At 39.6% G+C, this 12,822-nt stretch overlaps 1 protein-coding gene across 1 annotated transcript in view; it reads right to left on the bottom strand.

Moving 5' to 3' along the window:
• SPTBN5 (spectrin beta, non-erythrocytic 5) overlaps positions 1 to 12,822 on the bottom strand; it is a 137,979-nt gene that overhangs the window by 2,579 nt on the left and 122,578 nt on the right. The window contains exons 61-67 of the mRNA XM_078387395.1: positions 12,336 to 12,407; positions 11,511 to 11,597; positions 8,827 to 8,918; positions 7,700 to 7,785; positions 7,324 to 7,408; positions 4,931 to 5,046; positions 2,129 to 2,266 (exon numbers count right to left, since the gene is read on the bottom strand). Coding sequence (XP_078243521.1) covers positions 2,129 to 2,266; positions 4,931 to 5,046; positions 7,324 to 7,408; positions 7,700 to 7,785; positions 8,827 to 8,918; positions 11,511 to 11,597; positions 12,336 to 12,407 — 676 coding nt within the window. The remainder of the gene's footprint in view (positions 1 to 2,128; positions 2,267 to 4,930; positions 5,047 to 7,323; positions 7,409 to 7,699; positions 7,786 to 8,826; positions 8,919 to 11,510; positions 11,598 to 12,335; positions 12,408 to 12,822) is intronic.

Genomic DNA, 12,822 nt, shown 5'->3' with positions numbered 1-12,822 from the left:
TGGAACTGTCAGAGAATTATGCAGAGCTGATTTACTGCATATATTACAGATCCTATGGCAGATTGGCTGGTGATCTGTGTTTGATGTACTTTCCAAATGCAGAAATTCAAGCCGTGGAAGAAGGCCAAGCTAGTAATAAGACAAAGAAGGAACTTCATGCAGACACTGGGCAACTGGGAGCAAATATTTTAGTTCATTATATCCCCACTAGGAGTTCTGCATAATTCCTACCAACCTTAGCTTCTCACTTGATTTGGTTTAATTTGGATTAAATTCCTATGCAACATACTCATTTCCCAAATTCTTAACTTATACACCCCACTCTTCCTTCAGAAACAAACTAGACATGACCACAAAGTGACCTGTTACATTGCTCTGGACCCTATAAATGAGAGAGTAGATGTGTCTTCGTCCAGTCCACAGAAGGTCCAGAAGGGTCAGGGGGAGGGAGGGAGGAAGGGAGAAGCTGCCTCCCCTGACTTTTAAAGGATCTTTACTACTTTTCTAAATTATCTTTACATCTTTCCTAAAGGATAGGTTCTATTTAAGATCTAAATGAAGGGTGCTCGAACTTCCAAGGTGTGGAGCGTAGATTAAGAAATCAAAATAAAGCTATTTTATTTCTGCTAGGAAGAGTGGAAGTCTTAGAGTTGAATTGTATGTTAAGGAGAATGTGCATTTGCTTCGATCCCTGCTATAACCAGATTACCTCAGACTTACGTTCCTCAGCAAACACATTTGCTATTTCCCCATCTAATGGCTAATTGCCGAAAAAAACCCCATTAAATGTTAGATGCCTAGGCAAGGAAAATAACATGCCATGACAAACAAACATATTTTACCACTTGAGAGAAATCTCTTCTAAAAACATGCTAAACACATTGCTTAGTTTGACCCTTATTTTCCAAATAGATTATTAATTTCCAACTAGACCTATACATTTACTGGCTACTCACTGTTTCCATATGTATAAATAGCATTTAATTAAAGCATTTTTCATCTGAGTGAATTGAGACAAAGATGATAAAGTACCTTCCTTCTAAGCCTGGAGATTATACACCCCCTTCATGGCTTGTAACCTGCGATAGACCTTTCCTTCAGAAATCTGTCCAATCCCCCTTTAAAGGCATCTAAGCCAGATGCCATAACCACATCCTGTGGCAAGGAGTTCCACAGAGTAACAACATGATGGGTAAAGAAGTCTTTTCTTTTGTCTGTTCTCACTCTCCCAACTCCCAATTGGAGTGGATGTCCCCTGGTTTCGGTATTGCGTGAGAGGGAAAAGAGCTTCCCTCTATCCACTTTATCCACCCCCTGCATAATTTTATATGTCTCAATCATGTCCTCCCTCAGGCACCTTTTGTCTGGACTAAAGAGTCTCAAACACTGCAGCTTTTCCTTATAAGGGAGGTGCCCCAGCCCAGTCATCATTTTAGTCACTCTCTTCTGTACCTTTTCCAGTTCCACCGTGTCTTTTTTGAGGTGAAGCGACCAGAACTGTAAGCAATACTCCAGGTGTGGCCTTACCAGCATTTTGTACAATGCTATTATAATGTTGGCTATTCTGTTTTCCATCTCCTTTTTAATGATACCTAGGATGGAATTGGCCTTCTTCACTGCCGCCTCACACTGGGTTGACACTTTCATTGAGTTGTCCACCAACCCAACAATATCTCTTTCCTGATCTCTAATAACAAAGCTAGCAGCTCATCAAACTTCTGCTTTACATGCTGCCATGGGCATATGTCTAAGCTACCTCTGTCAGAAAACAATTGGGCTAATTTCACTTTTGAATCCTTTCTGCTCTGTTTCTACAGTTCAACAAAATGGCTGTTTTTTCAAACTGAGACAATAGAGCAAAGTGGCCAATGTGCCAAGGCATGGAGAACGCTTACCAACGTGTCAGCTATGATGGCGGTGTCCCCGAGATAAATTAAAATCATATATTTTATAGCAGTTTAACCTGAAGTGCTTTTCATTCATCTTCAATCCAGCAAGGATAATAAGCTCTATTAAACTGAGTTTAAATATGAACCAATACTTTTCTAGCTGTCTCTTCTGATGTTATGAGTTGAATATTACATTTATTATTATGTATTTCCTCTTTTTTTTTGGCCTAAGTTATTACCTTGAGCTTCCAGTTCCAGAATCCCCTTGTCTCCTCCGTTATACACTTCTGACCCATCATAGCTTGGTGGGGGATCTGATGGAGTGGATATCCCCTGAATTGCTGGATCTGATACCATGGATGTCACAGATGAAGCATCTGAAATGAGACATCAATAGATCTCTAGTGAGTTAACAGATCTCTACTCAGACTAGCTAACGTTTATCCAACCAAAGGGAATTTTCACAGGCCCCACTGCACAAGTATGTACCCCAATTGCTGATGAAGAAAGGATATAATTTTTTTATGAAAAACTCAAAGCTGTTAAAAAATATACAAACATCCACCACCAAACCAACAACAACAACCAAGCCGCCTAGAGTGGTCGAAATGACTAGATAGGCGGGGTATAAATACAATAAAATAAATAAATAAATAAATAAAATTTAAATTTCACGATGCAGGTTTTTAATGGTAAGATAAACCAAGAAACCTGCAGAGATCTTCTTAGAAAATATGGACTAGAAACAAGGACTGAATGTGCAGAATAAACAGTTTTGTGAAAATGATCTTATAATGGCCAACACAACGTTCTGATTACCATTAAAGAGACTATACAAGGCCCCAGAAGACTACACAAAGAAAAATATTGTCAAGAACTAAATAGGTTACCCTGGTATATTAGGTGCACCAAGACAGTGTTAACGTGATAAAAACTTATCTGAGATTTAACATAAATTTGGATCTTAAACCTCCATCACTGCAGTTTGTTTCAAATTAAAGATAATACAAAACAGTAAAGGCAGAAAAGGCATAAAAGTTAAAATATTAAATGTTTCAATTATATATACTGTTGTCACACAGGAGATTCCTGACATCATCAATAAAATCATACATTCAAATAATTCAGACATGAATGCTAATTACTCTCAGGGGTTATTAGGAGATGTAGCCAATAGCAGCCTCAGCAGTAGAAATGTAAATGTAAATGAAAAAGAACTGGATCAGAGAAGTAATATTAGACCTACCGGAAGAGAGAAAAATGGTCAGAAAAGATGGCATTAAATAAAGAAAGCTACACAATAAGGCCTAAATAAAATTAGGACAGGCAAAGAAAAATGGTGCTCCAAATAATATACAGAAATAGAAAAGTGCAAGAGATCCATGACTCCTTTTGTTGTTGTTACGTACACCAAGTCGCATCTGGCTCATGGGAACCCTATGACTGAGTAATCTCCAAAATGTCCTGTCATCTGCCACCCTGCTCAGCTCTTCTAAACTCAGGGCTGTGGCATCCTTGGTGGAGTCAATCCATCTCATATTTGGTCTTCCTCCTTTCCTGTGCCTTCCGCCTTTCCCAGCATCGTTGTCTATAATCCTGCCTTCTCATGATGTGCCCAAAGGACAGCCTCAGTTTCAATATTTTTGCCTCCAGAGTTAGTTCACGCTTAACTTGATCTAGGACCCACTTGTTTGTCTTTCTGGCACTCTAGGGAATCTGCAAAACATCTTCCGCACCACATTTTGAGCAAACCTTTTTTTCCCCTGTCAGCTTTCTTAACTGGCCAGCTTTTACACTCATATATGGGGATCAGAGATACAAGAGTGTGGATGATCTTGGTCTTGGTCTCCAGTGACGCATCCTTACACTTGATGATCTTTTCCAATTCTTTCATTGCTGCCCTTACTGAGTCTCAGTCTACTACTGATTTCTTGGCTGCAGTTTCCATTTGGATTGATGATTGAAACCAAGGCATATAAAAAAACCTCTAAGTACAGTGGTGCCTCGCTTAACGAGCGCATCGTATAATGACGAATCCGCATAGCGATCCCATTTTCAGGGCAAAACTCGCGTACCAATCTTTGTTTTGCGACGCCCACAGAGCAGCTGTTCAGCGGTTTCAAAATGGCCGCTGGACGCCCAAAATGGCCGTGCGCAGCATTTTTGCACCCTCCCCTCGCTTACCGAGGGTGTGAAAATGGCTGCCGTACCCTGGCTAAACGGTGAGTTTTAATGCGTTCCAATGGGCTTCCCCGTTCCGTTTAGCGAAGTTTTACATAGCAAGGGTAATCCGGAACGGATTAACCTCGCTATGCAGGGCACCACTGTATTTCAATTTCTTTATTGTCAGCATTAAAATTGTATACTGTAGTCATGATGTTTGTCTTCTTAACATTCAGCTGCAGTCCTGCTTTGACACTTTCTTCTTTTACTTTCCCTAATAGTTGTTTCAAGTCATTGCTGCTTTCTACTAGTAAGATGGGGGTCATCTGCGTATCATAAATTATTGATGTTTCTTCCACTGATTTTCACTCCTCCTTCATATGAATCCAGTCTAGCTTTCCGTATGACATGTTCTGCATACCAATTGAACAGTTAAGGAGATAAGATGCACCCTTGTCTGACACCTTTGCCTATAGGAAACTATTCTGTCTCTCCATACCCTTTCCTAATGGTAGCTTCTTGTCCACAATACAAGTTACACATGATGACAATCAAGTGCTGAGGCACACCAATTTTTTTTCCATAACAATTCATAGTTTCTCATTATCTACACAGCCAAAGGCTTTGCTGTAGTCTATAAAGCATAGACTGATCTTCTACAACTCACGTGCAACAAATAAGGTCTACAAAGGTTTCTTATGTTATGGCAATATTCCTCTAAAAGTTATACTGTTTGCATAATTGTGCAACAGAATTTCAGCCAATATGTGGCAGAAAGAATAAAGTATATCACACAGCATCTCTTCATTTTTAGCCTCTATAATTTTGTTTTTCATAAATATATTCTTAACTAAAGTTTAAAAAAGTCTCAGTATTACCAGAGTCTTCAGAATTCTGAGAAAAGTTAATGCTAAAAGCATGAGGTAATCCTTCTGATTCACCAGAACTGCCCATAGGTCTTTTTTCTTGTATAATTTTGAAGGAAGGAGTTCTCCTATCAACAAAAGGTGTTAACAGGCATTAGCTGTCATTGAAAATACAGATTTACAGAAATGAAAGGAAAGGGGAGGGAAGAAAGGCAATTACATCCTTTACTTTCAAGACAGCTACAACAAAAACAATTCAAAAATTGACAAATTGAAAATCTGTTGTGTTATAACACCAAAATATTTTTCCTTAAAACATTCATATGTTATATCTGTGAAGATTCTCAGTTATCCAGGTGAGGTTATCTGGAAGTTGAGTCATGGCAACTTGACTTCTTTCTTATTAGGTTGAAACATTTCACTGCTCATCCAAGTAGCTTCTTCAGTCTGAGGAGAGTTGGTAGGAGACCCCAGATATATCCTCCTCCACGTTGGTTTCACTCCCCCCTAGACTGAATAGGGGAACAAAGGACTGGGGGGTGAGTGAAAATCCCACTTCAGAGGGGTCAAGGAGGCCATAGATGTACATATTGAAAATCCCTCACTCAACAGGGGTGGAGGCCTTAGACACAATCTGTCTCCTATTTATCATGCTGCGCTTTCATCCGTCCCCAGAAAGATCAGGATCACACACACCAGAAAGACCACTCTTATCAACTGTTAGCAACCCATGACAATGGGGGGAGAAGGACTGCAGATGTAAGATTTTCCCTCACCCCCCAGTCCTTTGTCCATTTAACAAGCCTATTCATACCAGGGGTAAGTGAAACCAATATCAGGGGTCTCCTACCAACTGTCCTCAGAATGAAGAAGCTACTTGGATGAATAGCAAAACATTTCAGCCTAATAAGAAAGAGGTCCAGTTGCCATGACTCAACTTCCAGATCCATATGCTATGTTACTGAGAAATCTAGTTTTTTCAGTCAACATCAGATTCACTTGCTAAATGCTCTTTTCTTTCTTTCTTTCTTTCTTTCTTTCTTTCTTTCTTTCTTTCTTTCTTTCTTTCTTTCTTTCTTTCTTTCTTTCTTATTCCACTTATCTAGTAACAGAGCACTACTGTGGGCAGCTATCAGCAATTAGAGAAATAAGTAATAAAAGAAATAAAATAAAGAAATAAAAGTATTGTGACACTTTTAAGATGAATGTATGTATCTCAAAGTGAACTTTCATGATTTACAACCCACTTCATCAGACATGTGAAGTACAATGTTTAACCACATGCTTATAAACACAAGAATACATATCAGGGGTGGCCATTATGATCTTCATGTACCACGTGCAGCTGCTAGACTAATGTTTTGCAACCTCCAAGACTTCCTCAAATATTCCTTAGCTCCCCCTACTCCAAAATCAGCAGCAGGACCCCAGCCACTGTCCCTGCTTTTCCGTGGCTATACTATGTTTATATTACAGTAGATGGTTTTAATGTATTTAGTAGTTCAACATTTCAGTTTTATTTTTATGTCAAACTATATTTCTGTATCTTGAATTCCCTCAAATGATTAAGGACATCTTCATTTAGAGAGTAACAACTTTTTCGTTTCCAATGACTAATTAATCAGGAAGCTAGGAAGTACTTAACATACCTGAAGATTTCTTCACACAGTTAAGGCAAGTCTGGTATAGAATGACGATGTTAAACAAAGATAAAAGCTGTAAGCTATTTTTAAACACTGAATGATTTAAAAGAAGTCAGACCCAGAGAAGTTGGGAAAGTAGCTGGGAAGCTGCACTGCCAGTTTTTGAGGATAGATTGCAACACCAATTTGGGGTAGCTTTAGTGGGGGAGGCCCCAAGCTGCCTGCCAAATTGGTCATTGGTCCCAACCCCCCAAGATCACCTACCCTGAGGCTTATAAACCTGTAGCAGAAATATTGTCTCTACATCTCAGGAAGTGGAGAAAAGGTAATGCTAAAAGTGTGAGGTAATCCTTCAGCTCATGCTGAAACAAAGTTAACCTTACAGGCATCACAATTACATGTCATACATGGTGAAACAGGTTAAAAAGGCAACTTCTTTGAAAATTGTTGGTAAACAATCCACTGTTGGTGTGCTATGATACAGAAAAGTGGTTCATGTCTTCATTTTGTTTTATTAAGTATTTATTAAAATACTAGTATTCTAATAAATTCTACAGTTATACTTCTTAGAAACATGTACTCTCATCACTTTGGACTGTATAGTGGTGTAGTGTGTTTTGGCACACCCAGTGTATTTGCATGATGTTGCAGCACATCCAGATAATAAAAGATAATTTATCTGACATCTTCATGAATGATACAACAGGCCGAACAGGAATATTAAAGGAAATCTTTGTCAGACATAAAGAAATCAAAGCATACCTGGGAAGGAGAACTTTCGTAACCTGCTTTTCAGCAGCACCTCTGCCTGTGGAAACCCATGGTTTTATCTGAGGCCTTGCTGGATCTGTGGTAAAAATAACAGTTCCTCCAGTAAAGAACACTGTCTGCTACTGAGGTTTTCAAGAAGCCATATTTAAAACTTTGTAAGGAGAAGAGAAAAATAGGATTACGAAGGATTTGTTTCTGAACTCCAGACAATGGCACTATCAGAGACAATTTTGTGCACTGATTTTTCCTTTTGTTTGAGTTTGCTGAGTTATTGAACTAATCCATAAGCACTTTGTTGGCATCTTGCAAGGACACATAGGGTAGAAATGAGGGGAAATGTTCCAAAATCTGAGTCATGCAGACTTACCCAAGTGACTATATAATGCTTGCATCCAGTCCTCCATTAGCTTTTGAGAGGGTGCTGCAAGGTAATACTGTGATCCATCCCAGAGTCTTTCAAGTCATAGAATGAGGAAGGAAGGATTTATTATAGCACTTTAGTAGAACATGTATAAAGAAGGGAAAAAAAGAAAAAAAACACAAAACAAAAACAAACCCTTCCTTTTTCTTCTTCTATTGTCAACACATTTTAATATTTTGGCATAAAGTCTCAGCGGTGGCTCCTCGCCTCTGGAATAACCTTCCCCCTGGTCCTATGTGATTCAGATAGGCGGGATATAAATTAAATAAATAAATAAATAAATAAATAAAATTAAAATATAAGCAACAAAGGGAACGGACAAGACACACAGTAGAAGGCAACGGATGATGATGATAATTAATTTTTTTCTCTGGGGGAAAGGACAGGGGCCTAACCATACACTGATTTCAGGGTTCAGCTAAATACTTCATTGATATACAGCATAACATTTAAATCGCTTCCTTTTTCTGAAGTGCACTTAGCCTTGCCCTAGACTGGGACCTTCATTCATGCATAAGGCAAGTGTAAAAACTCTGGCCAGCCAGTTTCTGTTTCTGGATGGGGGAAGCATATGTTTATTTCAGTGTAAGAAAATAAAATGATCTTAAACTAGACATTAATACAGAATGTGGCTGAGCTGTCAGGTCAGCTACTTAGGGACTATAGGTGCTAAATAAAAGCAATGGCCTAGTTGTAACCTAAAAGTGTTGCTTGCTTCCCAGAGAACTGCCAGTTAGACAGAATATTGAAACAAATGTTTGGGAGCGAGCAAGTAACAGGGTTGATAATGGTTTCACCTTTCCATTTGTGAGAAAGCTTCCTGCTTTGGCCTAGAATAGGATTGTGAAGTGACACCTGCCTCTTTCACAATCCTTGAACACTATCATTTCAATATAACCACACTGACTAAAATACACAATTTTAATGATGATAAAGATGGTGTCATTTAATTCCACAAAAACATCTTGGATCCATATACTTCTGGGAACATCCTGACGAGTATAAGAAAATGAAAGAAACAAAAAAATATTTCTCTCACTTGTATCACTCGTGTGGTCACCAATATGATTTACCTTAAGCTGAAGGCATGTTCTTTCCTAGAATACTCCGTCAACCTGTCACACCTGGCTCCAGCTATGCTGGCTGATAAGACTGGAGTTCCATTCTGAAAAACCACCAACAGAAAAAATTATAATCAAAGACTTTTGACCAAGTCTTCCAGATTCAATTTCTTTCTCACTTGTGTGGGAAACCCCAGGTCCTGTGTCAAATTTTAGTTCAAAACTGTTGCTTCCATACTGCGGACCTCCTAGGGCCACAGTATGGCTCTCAGAGGTTCCCCAGATGGTCACACCAATTCCATGTTGCACCATCATGCCTCTCCTAAGCCTTACCTAGTGGAAGCAACAGTTTTGAACTAAAATATGCTGATCTTTTTGTCACACTCCTTCGCTTTGCATTCTACCTATGATTCAAATATTGCTCTGCAGATCTTCTCTGAAATGGAATTTGGAGAATGAAAACATTAACTAACCTTGCTTTGGAGCAGAAATGGTCAAAGAACAGCTCACAGTTTGCATCTGACACCCTTGTCCAGGGCCTCAGTGTGCCCCAAACACCCCACACAATGTGTGTTTCGATGTAAAAATTATCATTTGCACTCCTGCAGCCTCATGCCTGGTATGATTGCCATGCAAAGATAATTTTGGGGTGAAGGACCTGCTTTGGACTCAAAATATTCTCTTTTAAAAGCCACTTCCAGTTTAAAATCAAGGCTATTTTAGGCCTAAAAGATGCTTGGGGATGCTGAAATAACTTTTAAACAGGGTAGATACGACCCTTAGATGCTTCCAGGGGCACAATTTCCCATGTTTGTCATAGCAGGTAGATGGACAGAGAAATGAGTGACTGCAATCTCCCATCCTGAGGTTCAGCATCAGGTCAAAATTGGCCCCAGCACTTGCTGACACTGTTCACCCTTGCTCTAGAGTCTAGAGCAATGGCTACAGAGTGTTCTAGAGATTACTAGGGTTGCTTGGAGGTTTATTAGGATCTCCTCAGTGAAAAGATTGTCAATGGTGAGCAAGCTTCCTTTAAAAAGAGATGAATGACCATGATCAAACCTTCCTTATGATGTGCAGTTGTAGGACTATACCAGGTTCAAGTACGACTAAACGAACGAACGAATGAATGAACCAGGTTCATTCTATGGTCTATTCTCACTTCACACAATAAGTGTGGCTAGTGCTCCAGGTGTACTCAGGATGCTCTCTGAAATCCCTTGTACCATGAAATCCCCTTCATAGAATGATTTCAGCAAGCAATCTATTATGGAAGTGTAGGGATGTAAGGAAAACTAAGTACTGGCTTGATTTTGGATGAGACAGGTTATCTCACCATAGTAAGACATCCTGTCGAGAATTCTCCACCCCCACCTCAGCCCCAGCATGGCATCAAGATACCAAAGATTTCCCCTACATATTTTCTGCATTTTGCTCAAAATGTCTATGAAGAACTCATGCTTTTACCTTTTTACCTTTCTGATGCTAAATAAACACATATAATAAGCACAAAAAGGACAGATGGATAATATATCACAAAGACCTAAGTGTTTTCCAAAAACATATTCTGCAATCTGAGGGAAAGGACAGGGTATGTTCCCTCTCCATTTTGTGTAAAGAAACTAATATGACTGGAAGTTGAGTGCCTATTCCTCAATGCTGGTTACCCAAGGGCACAAGACCAGTAAAGCATATACTATTTTGTCGTCCAGCACAAGGGAACAGCTGGTGAGGGGGAAGCTGGTGAAACAACTCCTTTTGCTTCCCTCCTCCATATTTGCTTCATAAGGCAGACACTTCCCTCTGACTAACTGGAGGGCCCAGCCATGCTCCCTTGTGAAAATTAGGTTCATTTTACCTAAGGAGGTGGGAGGGCATAACCAGAAGTGACATGAGGCAACTTATAGGGAAAGAGATTTACCAGCAAGGATCATTTGAATAGCTGAAGATGAAATAAAAACTAAAGAGAGAGAGAGAGAGAGAGAGAGAGAGAGGTAAAACCTGTGTGGCACCTTAACACTTAGCTGCTGTATTTTAATGTGGGTTTTTGTGGATCAACTCCACTTCTTCAGACTTGCTGCACAAAGGCTCACATTAAAATACAATACAGTGGTGCCTCGCATTACGACGTTAATTCGTTCCAGCGAAATCGCTGTAGAAGGAAAACGTCGTAAAACGATTTTAAAAAGCCCACAGAAATGCATTAAAACCTGGATAATGCGTTCCTATGGGCTGGAAACTCACCATCCAGCAAAGATCCTCCATAGCACGGCCATTTTCGCTGCCTATGCAGCAAGGAATCCATCCCAGAAAACAGTGGGCGGCCATTTTGAAACCACCAATCAGCTGTTAAAAAATCATCGCTTTGCGAGAATCGGTTCCCGAAGCGGGGAACCGATCATCGCAAAGCGAAATTCCCCCATAGGGAACATCGTTTTGCAATCGCTTTTGCGATCGCAAAAACATCGATGGCAAGCGGTTTTGTCGTTAAACGGAGCGCCCGTCTTACGGGGCACCACTGTAGTTGGTCTTTAAGGTGCCACAATGTTTTTGTCTCTTTTTTGTTTTTGTTTTGTTTTCTCTGAAGTGCTTGCAGGGATTAACACAGCTACTTCTTCAAGAATGTTCAAAGAATGAGATAGGGGCAGATTACAAGGCAGGTTCAAGAAGAGCTTAATGATTGTAAAACAAACTACCTGGGATGCTTCTTTTTCATCACTGTAGAAGTCTAGCTTTTGTCTCCCAAGTTTAACATAGTAAGTGTTCCAACTTCTTGTATTTGGCTACAAAATAAATAAAACTAAGTTAGGAGCCTAGAAACTCTTAATTCTTTGGGTGATTAGCTTACTGATTACAGTATTACTAAAATACCCTATTACTTGAGCTTGTCTTCCTGATTTTTTTAATTATTATATTCATCTAAAGAATCTTTCACTGATTTGCAATTTCTCTTTCCTGAAGTGCTGCTAAAAAGTAGGATAGACAGAATAAACTTTGTAAGAGCTAAGCTGAAGAACTTAGGCAGAATCCCTTGCAAGACCTCAGTTGTTATCATCACCATAAAAAGGGAAAACAAATTACAGTACTTGACCATTATTTTTGCCCTTGGTTTTGTTTTCACAACCTTCAACAGATGCATTGCCCGATGATGTTGAGTCAGAGCCTCTCAAACCGGATGTGGGTAAAGCAAGAGATCCAGAAACTCTCAGGGATTCAGGAGACCAAATCCCCAGATGGTGTTGGATTCTGAACCCCAAAATGTAGCAGCTCTGAGATTATGCCAGAAGAGGCTATACCCATTCCCAGCCTATGCACACAGCGCAGATTAAATACACAAGTATAGAGAAAAGTTATGAACCAACATGCTGAGCTGCAGGGTGAATTTGCTTTGAAGAAGGGTCTTCCTCAGGAGTAGGAAATGCCCTATACTGTTTGTTCACCCAGGGATTAACAGATGAGGGAGCAGATATGCCGCATGTCCTTTCCTTCCATATCACAAAAGTGGTTTAACTGACTCTTACCGGTTTTCTTCCTGGAAGGATCTGGTCCCTCTTTTCTAGAAAACCTTCCATGCTGCCGTGCATCGCAGAAACCTAAAATGCATAAAACTCTTATGATGAAAGCTTGGACAAATATAAGGTATACAGTTTACCTTAAAATCAGTACATTTATCCCACCTGCCAGTAGAAATAGATGAATCAACCTATTCTGGTTTGTTTCACTTTTGCATGTGTTTACTCATAAGTTCACTCAGTCCTGTTTCCACAGTAATAGACATGATTTTAAAAAATCTGCATGTCTTTTATTGGTTAGCTTTTGATTAACTATTAAGTGTAATGATTCAGATTAAAGCACTGAATCGCTGTTAGCAATGTTTGGAGTCCTGCTGGCAGGATTCAACTATTTGTTGAATCTTGGTCGTTGTGGGTTTTTCAGGCTCTTTGGCCGGCCACAGAGACTGGCGAAACGTTAGGAAGAACAACCTTCAGAACACGACCAAAGAGCCCA

Source organism: Pogona vitticeps, chromosome 1 (assembly GCF_051106095.1).
Source record: "Pogona vitticeps strain Pit_001003342236 chromosome 1, PviZW2.1, whole genome shotgun sequence".
NCBI lineage: Eukaryota > Metazoa > Chordata > Lepidosauria > Squamata > Agamidae > Pogona > Pogona vitticeps.
This window is presented reverse-complemented; position numbering and strand designations above follow the sequence as displayed.